General features: G+C 41.4%; 1 protein-coding gene across 1 annotated transcript in view; it reads left to right on the top strand.

Moving 5' to 3' along the window:
- The first annotated feature begins 778 nt into the window (after positions 1 to 778).
- The window catches only part of LOC125366284 (leucine-rich repeat-containing protein 37A-like), a 195349-nt gene continuing 179870 nt past the window's right edge, over positions 779 to 16257 (top strand). The window contains exons 1-8 of the mRNA XM_048366873.1: positions 779 to 2539; positions 3341 to 3729; positions 6622 to 6693; positions 8424 to 8495; positions 11073 to 11144; positions 12199 to 12279; positions 14889 to 14960; positions 16024 to 16098. Of these exons, the coding sequence (XP_048222830.1) occupies positions 779 to 2539; positions 3341 to 3729; positions 6622 to 6693; positions 8424 to 8495; positions 11073 to 11144; positions 12199 to 12279; positions 14889 to 14960; positions 16024 to 16098 (2594 nt within the window). The remainder of the gene's footprint in view (positions 2540 to 3340; positions 3730 to 6621; positions 6694 to 8423; positions 8496 to 11072; positions 11145 to 12198; positions 12280 to 14888; positions 14961 to 16023; positions 16099 to 16257) is intronic.

Below are 16257 nucleotides of genomic sequence, written 5' to 3'. Positions count from 1 at the left end.
CAAACCCTCCCTGACTGCACTGTTCATCCAAAACACCTCCTGCAGAAATCATCACTGACAGTCTGCTAGCCCCAGCTAACAGGGTAGTGGGTTATCAACCATGGTTGATCAAGGGGTATTGAGGCTTTAGAGGGAAGGACAACATTGTGGATAACTAATCACAAAACGCGTGTTCTGCTGCCGGCCACCCTAACTGGCTTTCATTTGACAGGTCAGTTGCTTTTCCTGGGAGCCATACTGCCAAGGGGGAGGAAGAAAACTCAGGTTTCAGTTTGGAAGAGGAAGACTTGAGGCTGCCACAGAGGACCAGCACCTCTGAAATCCCCAGAGGCCCCGCCCTGTGACTCCCTTGGGAAGTTCTGCTGGGCCCCAGCCAATGAATGGGCTGCTGGCACGGGGGTGGGGGTGGGGACCCAGGTCAGCACCTCAAACTCTGCCTTGCTGTGGGGGAGGGGCATTGCGGGAGTTGGGGCTTCTCTAGGGTGAGAGAGGGGTGAGCCCTTTCACAGTAGGAAAAGACTCCCTACCATATAGAACCCACCCAGGTGCAAGCCTAATAAAGGGTTCTGTTTCATAAACAAAGGTGGAGGTTTCCTAAACAATGAGTTCGGTTTCATAAAGGAAGGTAGGGTTCCCACGGTTGCCAGGAAACACCAGTCAAGCTGCTGCCTTAAACTCTTGGGCTTGAGGGAGTAGCGGCCTGGCCGTGACTATGCATGTCTTGTCCACATTGTATTTCATGTCCCTTCTGGGTCTCTGCTCCCCTAAGCTTCTCCTCATGTCGCCACAGTTGTGGCTATGGGCCCAGGGGAGACCTATTTCGCACTGGGTCCTAAATCGGATCCAGCCAAACCCCGATCCCGCTGAACCCACAGAGCCGCCCTCTCCACACACTTCGGATCTCCCACCTGAGGCTCACTACATGCTCAACCACCCCGAGGACCCCGATGGTTTTGATTACCTGGGATCCTCACCTCCCTCTCAGATGTTTGTTCCACCGCAGCAGTTGACTGACAATTTGCTTCCATTCCCTAACAGGGACTCTGCTGGACAGCTACCTCCAGACTCAGATCGGTTTCCTGCTTCTCCTCAAGACCTGCCTGCCACACAGGTAGGGGTGATCCCAATGGCAGATGAGGATCATAACCACTCCCAACCTCTGCCTCATCCACTCAAAAGCACAATTCAGACTATTGGTCTAGATCCGGGTGCAGATCACCAGTCACTTGAAATACTTCTTGCACCTATAGATAACCAGAGTTTAACAACAGCACAGTTTGTTTCACCAGAGCACTTGGAGAATGATCTAGCTCAGCACCCGCACCTTGCTACGCTTATTGTTGAAACTGAAAACCAATTTAAGGAACCTGAGGTTCAGAAACAACCCTTGCAGGATGGTTATCTAGAATCAGATAGGAATATGGTTTATTCTGACAGCCAAACTCTGAAGACCCAAGGGAACACAGATGAGCCTTCAGCGCCCTTAGAGCAAGTTATATCTTCTAAGTTCCACCTGGAGACCCACACTCAAAATCCAGAGACTCCTGAGGAGGTCCAATCCCCTGTCACCCAGCAAGACACATCAGTGCAACATGAACTTGTTGGGGAGGATGTTGTGCCATCAGTGCATCAGGAAGCAAATGTTCCATTCCCAAGTGAAAAAGAAGCTCAGCTCACAGTCCTGCCAAATGCCTTGCTTAACCTTCCAGATGTGGAAACCATACCGACTCCCAGGAACCATCAGACCCCAGGCCAGCCTCCAGGAAGTCTGGAGGAAGAAGCATCTTTATCTTTCCAACAAGAGGTACCAGATCAGACTTCAGAGCTCCCTGAGATCACTGAACCTTCTGAAGCTTCTGAGCTGGAAATCACAGATCAGCCTTCAGAGTCTTTGGAAGAGATTGAACCCCTGTCTGGTCAACAGGAAGCTCCAGCTCTAGCACCTGGTGGAGATGAAAAGCCTTCTTCTGAGCAAGAGATCCCAGCTGAGAATATACAGACTGTTCAAGAGGTGGAACCAATCCACTTGGTGAGTCATTCTCAGTTTTCAGCACCACCTGATTATTCGATGCCAGTTGCAACACCAAGTCAGGACCGAACTCAATATTCAATGCTTCCCAGTACCACAGCTCAGATTTTGAGTCTGCATAGCACAGTAACTGAAGATGCTAAATCTAAACACTCACACTTTCTGAAAAAGACAGAAGCACATCCTCCAAAACAAGCCCACATTGCACTGCGACTACCTGTGGCTCTCCAACTTAGCATGACTATACAACCTACTGCTGAGTATGAATTGTCTCCAACAGTGCACACTGAACATTCTTCAGCTACTTCTCCAGAGAAGCATGATGTAACACTCCCACATCCAGACCAGGTTCGGGCTCCGAATCCACTTGTGACTGAAGTTACAGTTGAACCTTTCGATCTGAAACTTACTTTAACTCCAGGATCCATGATGGAGGCTGAACCTTCTCCAACCATACAGAATACCTTAACCGACCCTCCTCAGCTTATATCTCAAGCTCCAGTGTATTATGTAATGACAGTTCCAATGTCAGGTCAGGAACAAATTAATACTCGAACATCACAAGGGGTCACGTTTCAACCTGTGGACACAGAGCTTCCCACAAATCCAGCAGCCACTACAGAATTGGACTATGCTCCATCCTCCCTGAAGACAGCTACAGCTTTTTCTCCTCCTCCCCCTACCCTTAGTCCTCCTCCCACTCCACTTTCTACCATTCCTCCCTCCCCTGCACTTTCTACTCTTCCTTCTTCTCCTCCTCCCCCTCCTCCCCCTCCCCCTCCTTCTCCTCCTCCTCCTCCTCCTCCTCCTCCTCCTCCTCCTCCTCCTCCTCCCCCTACTCTTCTTTCCCCTCTCTTTCCCCTTTCCCCTTCCTCTCAAAGTCTTCCTCCTCCTGCACACCCACCTCCAAGTGTTACTCCTCCCACCCTTTCTCCCCTTCCTCCTCTTCCTTCTCTTCCTCCTCTTCCTTCTCCTGCTCCTCCTCCTCCTCCTCCTCCTACTCCTCCTCTTCCTTCTCCTCCTTCTCTTCCTCCTCCTGCTCCTCCTTCTCTTCTTCCTCCTCCTTCTCTTCCTCCTCCCCTTTCTATTCCTCCTCCTTCTTCTCCCCCTCCTTCTATTCATTCTCCTTCTCTACCTACTCTTCCTACGCTTCCTTCTTTTCCTTCTCCTTCTCCTCCCACCTCTCCTCTTCTTCCCCTTCTTCCTCCCTCTTCTCCTCTTCCTCCTCTTCCTCCCCATTCTCCTGTTCCTCTTCTTCCTCCCCATTCTTCTCCTCTTCCTTTTCTCCCTCCCCCTTCTCCTCCTCCCCAGATTCAGGTTCAACAACCCAACCTGACTCCAGAACCTACTACAGAGGTGAACGTTTCTCCATCGATGCAGGCAACCCCAACTCATCAATCAGTTTCACCAACTACACAGCCTCCATCTTCTGCATCTCCTTCTCCACATATCCCCGTGACTCAAGTCACAGTGAAACAGTTGGGACTGGGATTGAACATGAATAAGTACTTCTCAAACCATGTCACTGTAAAGATTTTAACTGTGCAAGTTGAACAGGTGGTCACTCCAAAAATCAACATATGTGAGCTCTGTGCATGCCCAGATCAGACAATGTTGTGTACTGGTCTTAGCCCAATGAAGAAGCTCCACCAAGTACCGGTGCCAGACTCCCACACCAAGAAGAGAATCTTCACGATGTTGTAAGCATCACCTTTCCTTCTTTGTGCTAGGCATTCTTCTCAATATGGCCACCTCTTTTCCTCCAGGTCTTCCTGGGCTATTTTCATCTCATCTCTGACTTTCTCCTGTTTCCTTTAGCTTTTCAACTTCCCTTGTCCTCTTTCCCCTCTTGTACTATATTCCTTCTCCAGGATTTTGTAATTGCACTTTCTTTCTCTATATTTATTTACCTGCTACATACCATTGCTTAATTCTTTCCTTCCTATTTTTACTCCACCTTCTTTACAACTTGTCTCAGTGATATTAGCACCATGTTTAAGAGTAGAGTCCAGAAGGAGATTAGCTCGATTTGAAGTCAGGTCTTTCATTGATTTGTTTTTCAGGCCTGACCAGTTATTTTAGCTTTGTGACTCAGTTTCCTCATCTGCCAAATGGAGATTAGGCTAGTTACCATTTCATAGGACTATTGTCAATTTTGGTTCATATACACATGTAATTCACATCTCAGTACCTAGAATACATATGAATATTAGCTGTTATTGTTTAGTCCCCTGGTTATGCTCAGTATTCATCTGTCTATATCTCTTTATAGATCTGCTTTGGGCCAAACCTAAATCTAAGTCCTGTGGTAGTCTGAGAAGTAGCACAATATGTATAAAACATAAAACAGTAGAGAGGAAGAAATGGAACCAGCATAAAAAGAGAACTGATTTATAATGAAACACTAAAAGAGATGTAGACTGTAGTTGTTGTCATTCTTCATAATCTGTAATCACTGGGTCATGGAGGTTAGTAAAAAAAATATTACATGAATAAGATAAAACTTTACCTGGAGCTTACACAGTGGATATCATTTATCAAGTAGAGAGAAACCAGGAAATAGAGCCTAGACAAATTCATGGCTTCTGTTGCCATCAGGATTAGGGCAGGGCAGTTTTTCTGAAAAGAATTGAGGTTGGAAGCAATGAAAGACATAGTTAAGACTTTCCATATCAACTCTAGGGATTTGAAAGTTATACAATGAGATTTGGAGCCATGGAAACTTTTCAAGCAAGAGAGATAAATGATTGAGAGGATTTGTTGTTTGTTTTTGTTAGTTAGCCGAGCTGACCTGTAACTCACTATGCATGCAGGTCCGGGATGGACTGAAACTCCACAGTCCTTGTACCTCAGCTTCCTGAGTCCTGGGAACACAGTCATGTATCACCCAGATGTACACCCAGATACTAGAGGAACGTTTTAGGATCTGTCTGTAGAGTAGTCTAGAAGGGAAAGTTGAATTCAAGAGACCTACTAGAAAGCTCTAGAAAAAGCTAGATGTAACTTGAAAAGTTGTCGAGTCAGAGTGGTTGGGTGAAAATGGAAAGAAAACACTGAGATTTCCTACAAGGAAAGATCAGACAGGAATTAGTAATTGACTGAAATGTTGGTACTGGGGTGTATGGAAAATAGGACTCCCCCATTCCTGTCTTAGATGAACATGATATTGATGGTGATGAAATGAAGTGGCAGAGCTGGCAGTAAAGATGAGAGCTAGTTTGAAGGAGATGAGTTTAGTTTTAGGCATTTTCATCAGCAAGCAATCAGAAGGGTTGTACTTGAGTGTTAGTGTCCACTAGAAAGATGAACAGACTGAATTCTTCTCTACTCCACTGCCAGAAGAAGTGTATAGAAGCTGAACAGGAAAGTCACTGCTGAGGGGTAAGGACAGAATTAAAGGTAAAGTTACACAGAGTTGAAGCTAAACATAAAGTATTTAAGAGCTCCTTTAATGCACATATTCCTAATCTTACAAATTTTACAAAAGTCAGATTTAGAAGCACATGTCTATAATCCTAGCACACAGGAGACTGAGACAGGTTAGGTCTGGATTGGTTTGTTTGTTTGTTTTGTCATTGTGGTACTTGGGCACTGTCCCAGAGCTTTTATGCTCACGACTAGTGCTCTGTCACTTGGAGCTACAGCTCCACTTTGGTTTTCTGATGGTTAATTGGAGGTAGGAGTTTCACAGACTTTTCTGCCCAGGTTGGCTTCAAACCACACTTCTCAGACCTCAGCTTCTTGAATAGCTAGAATTATAGGCATGAGCCACTAGTACCTGGCAAGGTATGGATTTTGAGGCTAGTCTGGGCTACATAGCAATACTCTGCCTCTCAAAAAGAAAGCCCTATGGGCTGGTGTAAAGCACTTGCCTACACACACAAGTTTCTTGGGCTCAGTCTTCAGCAACACATATACAAAACTTCACAGAAGTATAAAGGATAAAATGTGAATGTATGAAGTCTCTCTTAACTCTGTCACCTCTTTTGCATGATGCCACCTTTAAAATAACCCTTTTCACTATTTTGGTATATATCCCTCCTTCCAATTTCTTTCCTTTGCATTTTTTTCTCTGATGTGGAAATACTTTAATCCTATGCTTTTTCCTATGCAACATGGCCAAGAGATCTTCCCATACTAGCACAGTAGTTCCACTAATTGCTAATTTTACTTTCTCCCCCTAGGATGCATTTCTCCATAAGTGCCCTTCCTTCCAAAGAGCATTTAGACAAACTTTTAGTACTGTTTGGTAATAGTGTTAAATTTTTGCCCGATTTTCTGTTAAATTATTTATTTCCTTATTGAAGAAGTCAGTTTAAACACAAGTATTGGGGGACAAAAACATTACGGAGTAATGGGGTGGCACTGCATACACAAGAGATTAAAAAGGAGATTGAGTTTCCAGTGACATGTTTCCTTTTTTGTGCCAATGGCCTGGCATTGTATATTTGTGAAAACAAGGAAGTTCAAAGCTCTGGAACTAGAAAGGTGATGGCTTTTATTTATCTCCTACACAGTTGCAGTCATTCTTCAACTTATTCTTGTCTTTCTTTTCCTACTTGTTCCAATAAATGAACTATGTTTCTTCACAGAAATTTCCAAGGAAACTCCATTTCTTACTTAGGAGAAAATGTATGGAAAACATACCGTTGGGTTGGCAAATTGTAAGTATATTCATTGTAAATATGATTACAGAAGCAGAACTGTAGGATCTGTCTTGATCAACACTTCTGAAAAGGCATTTCCCACCATATCCCAAATCAACTTCTACTGATTGAAATTTTATGGTTATTTTATATAATAATTTCTTGAGGAATGTTAGTATAGTTCAGTGTAGAGAATTTGTATTGCGTGCATGAGGCCCTAGGACCATTTTGAAAACAATGATAAAAATTTCAGCCAGGTAACATTTCTCACGACTGTAATTCTAGCTACTCAGGTGACTGATATATTGGGAAGACTACAGTTCAAGTCCAGCCTGGGCCTCAAAGTTTACACAGGTCTCTCTCAACCAAGAGTTAGGTATAGTAATATGCACCTGTCTTCCCAAGCTACATGGGAAGCTAAGGTCAAGAGGATTGTGCTTTGAGCCTATTCAGGACAAAAAAGTACACAATACTCCGTTTTCCCAGAGAGAAATTGGACTCAGTGGTGCACACTTGTCATCTCAACAACTACAGGAAGCCTAAAGCAGGCAGATTGCAACTGAACCACACACCTGAGAAGGAAGTGAGCCCTTGTCTTAAAATAATCGTGAGGTCAGTTGCCAGTGGCTCACACCTGTAATCCTAGCTACTCAGGAGTCTGAGATCTGAGGATTGCAGTTTGAAGCCAGCATGGGCAGAAAAGTTTGTAAGACTCATCTCCAATGAAAAAGTCAGAAGTGGTGCTGTGGCACATGTGGTAGAACCCTAGCTTTGCACACAAAGAGGCTCAGGGGCAGCACGCAGGCCCTGAGTTCAAGCCCCATGACCGACCAAAAGAAAAACGATGAAAAATCTGAATTCAACACCCCAGTATTACATAAACAAATAAAGGTAAAATTTCATGGGCCCTCTTTTGAAATAAATTACACAATCTATATTTGTTTTCCACTATATAAATAGTATATTATTCATACATATAATATGTAATAGATAAAATTATGATTATATGATTAATGGACAGATGAAATAACAGGTATAGTAAAAAAAAACCCTATCCTTCTAGATATTTTCCTATATATATTCATTTATAAACAGCAAAACATGTTTGTTATATGGTTTTTGGGTTGGTTTTTTTTTTGTCAGTTGTGGTCTCGAACTCAGGGTCTAGGCACTGTTCCTAAGCTCTTTTGCTCAAGATTAGAGCTCTAGGACTTTGAGCCACAGTGCCACTTCCGGCACTAAGTGGTTAATTAGAGATAAGAATCTCATGGGAACTTTTCTACTGCAGTCCTCAGATCTCAGCCTCCTGAGTAGCTAGGATTACAGGTGTGAGCCACTTGCTACCAGCTGGTTTTCTTTTTCTTTACATAAATGGTAACATCCTGTGACTTGATTACTTCACTTTATGAACCATTATGTTTCTTCCCTTGTACATAGAAGGCTATCCATTCACTTAAATTCCTCAATAATATTTCATAGTGTATGATTTAATAATTTTCCTGCTATTTAGAACATGTCATTAACTTGTTGCATTCATGGCTATGATGAACATCCCTGTACATACGTCTTTGGGAACATGGCTGAGTCATTCAGTAGAACAGAGATCTAGGAATGGTATTGTTAGAGTGACCACACTATGATGGTATGTTAATTGCCCTAAAAATTGTGCTATTCTACACTCCAGGTCACAAAATATGACAGCTTTCAATTCTCCATACTTTTCTACCACTCTGCTTTTTGTCTTCCAGAATTCTCAGTGAAAATCGCCTGACTGAATTACATAAGGATTCATTTGAAGGCCTTCTATCCCTCGAGTACTTGTAAGTTATTTAGTCCAGTATATTGATTTGTGAGTCTATTACATTGAAATGCATAGGAGTTCAAATTAAATAATTACTAAAATCAAATCCAGCAATAAATTCTGCAGTGTATAAGTCTGTGTGCATCTCAGCCCATCTCTAGCATTAAATACATAACATATGATATCAGCTTAATTTATATTACTCATTTAAACAGCCCTTACTGAGAAAAATGATGATAAGACCTGAGTGGCTGAGTGACAGTTGCTCACGCCTGTAATCCTAACTACACAGGTGGCTGAGGTATGAGGATCATGGTTCAAAGCCCGCCTGGAAAGGAACTATGGAAAAATGCCGCTGGAAGTCAAGATTTGGCTCGAGTGGTAGATTGCCAGCCTTCAGCAGGGAAAGCTAAGGGAAGGGAAAGCTCTGAGTTCAAGACCCAGTACTGGCACAAGAAGAACAAAAAAGAATTGATTTTGGTTCAGGGTGATATATAGGGATCTAGTTTTAGTTTTTACAGGTGTTGACCCAGTTTTGCCAGCACCATTTGTTGAAGGGGCTGTCTTTCTTCTATCCTATCTTTTTAGCTCCTTTGTCAAAGATTAGGTATCCATTGGTTCCATTGGTCCTCAGGCCTGTTTTTGTGCCAATACCAAGCTGTTTTTATTACTATGGGTTTGTAATACAGCTTAACGTTTTGCATTGATATTCCTCCAGCACTGCTCTTTCTACTATGGATTGTTTTTGATATTCGGGGTCTTTTATTGTTCCAAATGAATTTCTGGATTGCTTCCTCTATTTCATTGAAGAATGGTGTTGGGATATTGATGGGTATTGCATCGAATTTGTAGATAGCCTTTGGCAATATTGCTATTTTCACAATGTTAATCCTCCCAATCCAGGAGCATGGGAGGTTTTTCCATTTCCTAAATTCTGCCTTAATTTCCCTTTTCAGGTTTTTGAAGTTCTCATCAAAGAGATCTTTCACTTCTTTGGTTAAGGTTATTCCTAAGTATTTTATGTCTTTTGAGGCAATTGCAATAGGTGTTGCTTTCCTAATTTCAGCCTTGCTCTTCAGGTTGTCAAGCTCAGTCTCTATCACTTAAACCACAGCTCCACTTCCATCTTTTCTGGTAGTTCAGTAGAGATAGAGAGTCTCACAGCCTTGCTTTCCCAAGCTGGCTTCAAACAACAACCCTCAAATCTCAGCTTCCTGAGTAGCTAGGATTACAGGCATGAGCCACTTGTGTCCAGAGGGCAGGACAATGTTGAGTGGCTGGCCAGCTGCTCTATATTGAACACTGTCTCAAAATAAACAAAAAACAAATAAATTATCATCATCATCATTACCATCGGCATGCTAAGTCAGACCTGTCATCTCAGCACTGAGGAGGCTAAAGCAGGAAGATAAAAAAATTGAGGCTTGCCAGGCACTAGTGGCTCATACCTTTAATTCTAGCTACTCAGGAGGCTTAGATCTGAGGATCCTGGTTTGGAGCCAGCCAAGGCAGGAAAGTCCATGAGACTCTGATCCCCAATAATTACAGAAAAAGCTGAAAGTAGTGCTGTAGCTCAAGTGGTAGAGTGCTAGCCCTGAGCAAAAGGAGCTTAGGAACAGTGCCCAGGCCCCAGAGTTCAAGCCCCAGAACAGGCAAGATATACATATACATATCTACATTTATATGTATATGTATCTGTCTAACCTGGGCTACATGCCAACCCAAAACATGTCTCCAAAAACAGCATAACAACTGTTCCTAGGTGATGCTGAGCTTTGAGAACTACTCCTGGAATTTCTATCTGGTGACTGTGATCAGAATTGATTAGAATTAGTAAGGTGAGAGATGGATACTAGTCAGGATAGTTAAACTTGTCCAGGGGATAGGGAATGATCAGCTAGAATCAATGGAAGTAAGGGAATCAGTGGTAGTGAAGATTGAATGCTTTCAAATAAAAATCCTGTTCTGGAATTTTTGCATTGGCTCGTAGTACACTGGAACAATTGCACTCATGAATTGTAAGTTAACATGAACCCCAAATAAATTCTATTCATGTAGAAAGTATAATTCAGAATTAGTTCAAAGTCATATATTTGAGGAGTAAATGCCTTCCAAATGTTATTGAACTGCCTTAGAAAGACATAATTAAAACATAAAGGTCTCTCCACCTGACTGTCTGTCCACTGATCTCTATATTACATATCCTTATACACTTATATAGAGAGATATACACACAGTCTATGTTGAGAATATACCTTTTAATATTAGAAATTACATATAGAGCTTAAAACTTTAAGCTCATAATCATGAATTAGATAAGAATACAAAAGAGTCACCTAATAAATCTTCTGTTCTCTGGAAAATCTTTCAATATCTATAGTAACATATTTTATTGATGAAATTCATAAAGGTGAAACTCTCATACATGGGCAGGATTAGTGGCTCTAGGAAGGTGAAGTACAACTCCAGAACTTAACTTAAATAAAGACTATAGTTAATTTTATCAATTCAAAAGCCTTCGATTTACTTCTTTCAATCACATATCTAATATGAACCAATAGAGAATAACATAACATTTTCCTTTTATATTTTCTAGAGATCTTTCCTGCAATAAAATACAATATATTGAAAGACGTACATTTGAACCACTACCATTTTTGAAATTTTTGTAAGTTGCCAATGTGACTTTCTTATATCTAGAATATTAGTACTCACTTTAAAATATAATTAAAATTTTGCTAGTAGAAAGTTACTAAAATTAAGTTGGGCACAGTGACTCAAGCCTGTAAATTTTGGCTACTTAGGGTGCATGGACTGGGAGATTATGGTTGGAGTCATGCTAAAAAGGTTTGTGAGAGTCCATCTCAACCAATGTCTCAGGTTCCTGTCATCCCAGTTATTCGAGTTAATAGGAGTTAATAGGAGGATCACAGTCCCAATTGACCCAAACAAAGAATGAAGCCCTATTTCAAAACTAATCAAATGCAGCTGGGCATTAGGTGGTTCACACCTGAAATCTTAGCTCCTCAGGAGGCTGGGATCTGAGGACCACCATTCAAAGCCAGCCCTGGAAAGAAAGCCTGTGAGATGCCTATCTCCAATCACACCAAGAAGCTGGAAGTGGAGCTATGGCTCAAGTGGTAGATTGCTAGCTTTGAGCAAGAAAGCTCAGGGACAGTGCCAGGCCCGGAGTTCAAACTGAATGGCATCAAAAACCAAAAAGAAAGTAAACAAACAAATTAATTAATAATTAATGCAAAAGGGCCTGGCTGAGAAGCTGAAGTAGTAGAGTACCTGCCTAGCACCCACAAGGCCCTGAGTTTGAAACTCCATTATTGCAAAAACAAACAAACAAAAAACACTACATAGCAGATCCTTTTTGTCTCTGGCAAAGATGAGTGGTCAAATCAGTACAAGTCAGAAAACATTCCAGAGCAAGACACAGTCTGTGATTTTGGACCCAGAGGAAGTTTGGCAACTGGAGTAGCTATCACATACTGGGGGTATAAAGGACAAAGCTCTTCAACAAAGAATTGTCCAACCCAAAATGTCAATAGCACTGAAATTATGAAACCCTTTTCTGGAGAAGAAAGTAATGATTGAGCATGCACAGTAGAGAAAATACTGAGGTTATGATTAATCACAAGTAAATTAGAATCCCTGAAATGACTAAGGTTCTGAAAAGAGGTTCTCTGGTTTATGTCTTTTTTTTTTTTTAATAGAAATCTTCGTTGCAATTTACTCACAGAACTGAACTTTGGGACATTTCAGACATGGCATGGAATGCAGTTTTTACACCAGTTGTAAGTGAAATAGAAGATAAATATGTTACATAAAACCGTATTTATAGGTTATAAAACTCATTCATAGCTTAGTAGTGCCTGTCATCTCAGGTGAGTAGGAGGGTGAGATGGAAAGGATCGCCATACCAGGCCATCTGGGTAAAGTTCATGAGACACAATCTCAGTGGAGGGATGATGCATACCTGTCACCCAAGTTATGGCAGGAAACATAAATAGGTGGATTATGGCCCAGGGTAGTGTGCGTAGGAAGAAAGCTAGAGTCTATATAAAAAATAGCTAGTCAGAAAAGTGCTGGAAGCAAGGTGCCAGTGGCTCATGCCTGAAATCCTAGCAATTCAGGAGGTTGAGATCTGAGGATCATGGCCCGCACAGGCAGGAATGTCTGTGAAACTCTTATCTGGCTGAACTGGTGCTGTGGCTCAAGTGGTAGAGTGCTAGCCTTGAGCTGAAGAGCTCAGGGACCCTGCCCAGGCCCAGAGTTCAAGCCCCCACAACAGACAACAAAACAGGGGTGGGGGAGACTGGAGGAGCATAGCCTAGCAACAGATCATCTGCCTAACAGGTACAAAACCCCGAGTTCAAACTTTTCAGTACTGCAAAAAAGGAATGTCCTTTGGAATTATCCAGGTTAATGGTTTAATTGCAATAGTTCCAGAAAAAAAAGAACAAGTGTTCAAAACAACTTCTGTCTTTTCTCCTGGCTGCATCATATTATTCCTTCCTATGTAGGAAACACTTTCTCTTCCCTTAGAAGCTTAGTAAGTCTTCCTCTTCCCATAAAACTTCGTCAATATCTGCATATTAGGTGTTATTGTATTTCAGGTTCTACATTAAGTATTTATACAAGTGAGTATTGTGCCGAAAGTTCTAAAATAAAAAGTGTTTGGCACATGGCAAATATAATATATTATCTTCTTTTCCTTTTCCCCCAAATGATTACATTGTGGATATTGCTATCTCCATTTTACAGTAAGAAAGTTGAAACTCAGAGGCGGTGAAGAACTTGTAAAAGTTCCTGTGGCAGGTTCCTGTCTCCTAAGCGGCAGTAACGCTTAGAAGCTATGCAGATCACCTATGCAGCGTCGGTTCCCTTGTAATATTACTCACTGATGACAACTTGGCTTTTTTGTGAACAAATGATAGAATCCCAGTGTAAGTTAGAGAAAGGCTGCCTCATTAAGTGGAAAGGCTGAGATGATAGGCAGTGAAAAAGCTGTGAGTAAGCTGTTAAGGAGTAACAAACTTTGCTATGTTGCCTGGTTTTACATTCATTCTTGATGGCTTGGTTAAGGGAATGGGTGGCAAGCAGAGGTGGAGAAGCCCACTTGTGCTAAGTGTTACCACTTGACCTACATCACCAGCCCTTTTGGAATTATGGCCTTGCTTTATATCCTTTATACCCTAGTCTTCCTATTTGGCCCATGCTGCTGGCATGACAGGTGTGAGCCAGTGTATTTAGTTATTGTGTTGCCACCATAGCTTAGGATATCAGGCATGCATTATCTCAAGAAATCATTGGAGGAGATGAAGTCTCATGAACTTTGTTGCCTAGGCTAGCCTCAAGCCAAGATTCCCCATCTCTGCTAGTAGTATAGCTACTATTATAGGCTTGAGCAAATGTATCTACCTCATAACTTCCTTTACAATGTTAGTTATGTATTCCATTTTATGTCCATCAGCACAGATTTAAAATTTTTGCTTTAAGGCATAGGAGTGAAAAAAAGGAGTTATAAACAAAAATATATCATTATGTCATTAATTTTACTGATATTCTTTATTTCAGCCTTTTGGATTACATTTTATGTGATAAGCAAATTTATGATTGCAGTCCCAACTACTTGAGATGGAGGAGGTAGGAGGAATGCTTGAGCCCAGGTGTTCAGGGTCAGCCTGTGTGAGCTACCAAGGCTCTGCCTCAAAGCAGAGATTAATGATAGCCAGATAGATAATAGAGAATGCCTTTGTTCACGTTACTGATAGGCAAACAGGATGATGTTTATCCAACAAACACTTGTTAAATGTTTACAAATTTGAGGTACTATCTAGGCACTGGATGAGAATGACAAGAAAGTGTGGGCCTTGAACTCAAGGAACTGATATAGTCTATGAGGCTTACAAGTGCACAAGTAATTGTCTCTAAGGTAATAAAGGCTGTGATATGACTGAAGAATATAAGTGGGAATATGTACTGGGAGTGCAGGTTTATTTAGTTCAAAACCAAGAAAGTGGTCCTATTTTTTCCCTAGCTGAATGAATTTGATCATGAATTATTTTAAATTTCTGAAGAAACAGTGAATCATTGTAAATATCTGGACGACACAGAATGAATGAAGACTCACTGCGAGTGCAGCCACTTCTAACACTTTTCACCTGGAAGTGCTTGGGCATAGTTTTTCTCTTCTATTCCTAGCTCCTCTTTCTCTTCTCTACATTATTTTCATCAGACCTGAATGGTTCCCAGAGTAAGAATGACTTATGGATATCTAAATATGACTTATGCTAAAGACAGAAAATGATTTTTAAACTATTTCATACCCCCAAATGAGCTTTTTATGCAGTCTTACATTTAATGAAAATATTGATCATTTTGATTCCCTGCATTTTTTCAGAATTCTTAGTCGTAATCCTCTGACAGCAGTTGAAGATTCCTATCTTTTTAAATTGCCAGCATTAAAATATCTGTAAGTATTGAGGTAACCTTAAAAGTCTTGAGATGGGGCTGGGGATATGGCCTAACGGCAAGAGAGCTTGCCTCATATACATGAGGCCCTGGGTTCAGTTCCCCAGCACCACATATACAGAAAACAGCGGCGCTGTGGCTCAAGTGGCAGAGTGCTAGCCTTGAGCAAAAGGAAGCCAGGGACAGTGCACAGGCCCTGAGTTCAAGGCCCAGGACTGGCCAAAAAAGAAAAAAAAAAGTCTTGTGATGGTTTCTGTTTGTTTTTATTACTTCCCTCAAAGGTTAAGTATTTTACATTGCATCTAATAAAATCGTAATTTTAGTAAATAGGAAATTGAAAAAACATATTGTTGGCAAAGGAAAGAACTGAGATAGTATGTATAATGGACCACACAGCCAGAAGGAAGAACACATGTAGAACTCTTATTAATTACAGAAAGCTAAGAAGAATCAGGTACATTATTTTAAAAAGAAAAAACAATTCAAGTTCTGGTTGCTTACACCTGTACTCCTTGATACTCAGGAGGTTGACATCTAAGGATCATGGTTGGAAGCCAGCCTGGGCAGGAAACTATGAGACTCTTATTTCCAATAAACTACTCAGAACAGCCAGAAGTGGCGCTGTGGTTCAAGTGGCAGAGTGCTCACTTTCAGCACAGAGACTCAGGGACAAGGCCCAGGCCAAGAGTTGAACAGGCTCAGAGTTCAAGCCCCAAGACTGGCAAGAAAAAAAAGAAAGAAGGAAGGAAAGAAGGAAGGAAGAAAGGAAGGAAGGACGGGAGGGAGGGAGGGAGGGAGGGAGGGAGGGAGGGAAGGAAGGAAATGAGAAGTAAGATAATGTTTTTTTTAAAAAGATACGAGTTCTATAGAAGGCCAAGTCATTACTTTGATGATTCAAACATTAATTTAAATCTCTTCAGTAAGAACTCTCTGAGATTAACTTCTGTGGCAAACTCTTGCTTTATAGGGCAATCAATAGTGAAATTACTGTCCTTGAATTGTCTTTTTAACAACACAATATTTGTATTGGGGTTCATTATAAATGTTTGGCTTTTCTCTGTCAGAGATATGGGAACAACACAAGTGGAACTTACAACAATTGAGAACATCCTCATGTTGACCCTTGAGTTGGAAAAACTGTAAGTTAATATTTTTCTTTATATTTTATTTTTTGGCAGTTGCGAGGCTTGAACTCAGGGCCTGAGTGCTGTCCCTGAGCTCTTCTGCTCAAGGCTAGGTTCTACCACCTTGAACCACATCTCCACCTCTGGTTTTTGAGTGGTTAATTGGAGAAGATA

Source organism: Perognathus longimembris, chromosome 17, assembly GCF_023159225.1.
Source record: "Perognathus longimembris pacificus isolate PPM17 chromosome 17, ASM2315922v1, whole genome shotgun sequence".
Lineage (NCBI taxonomy): Eukaryota > Metazoa > Chordata > Mammalia > Rodentia > Heteromyidae > Perognathus > Perognathus longimembris.
This window is presented reverse-complemented; position numbering and strand designations above follow the sequence as displayed.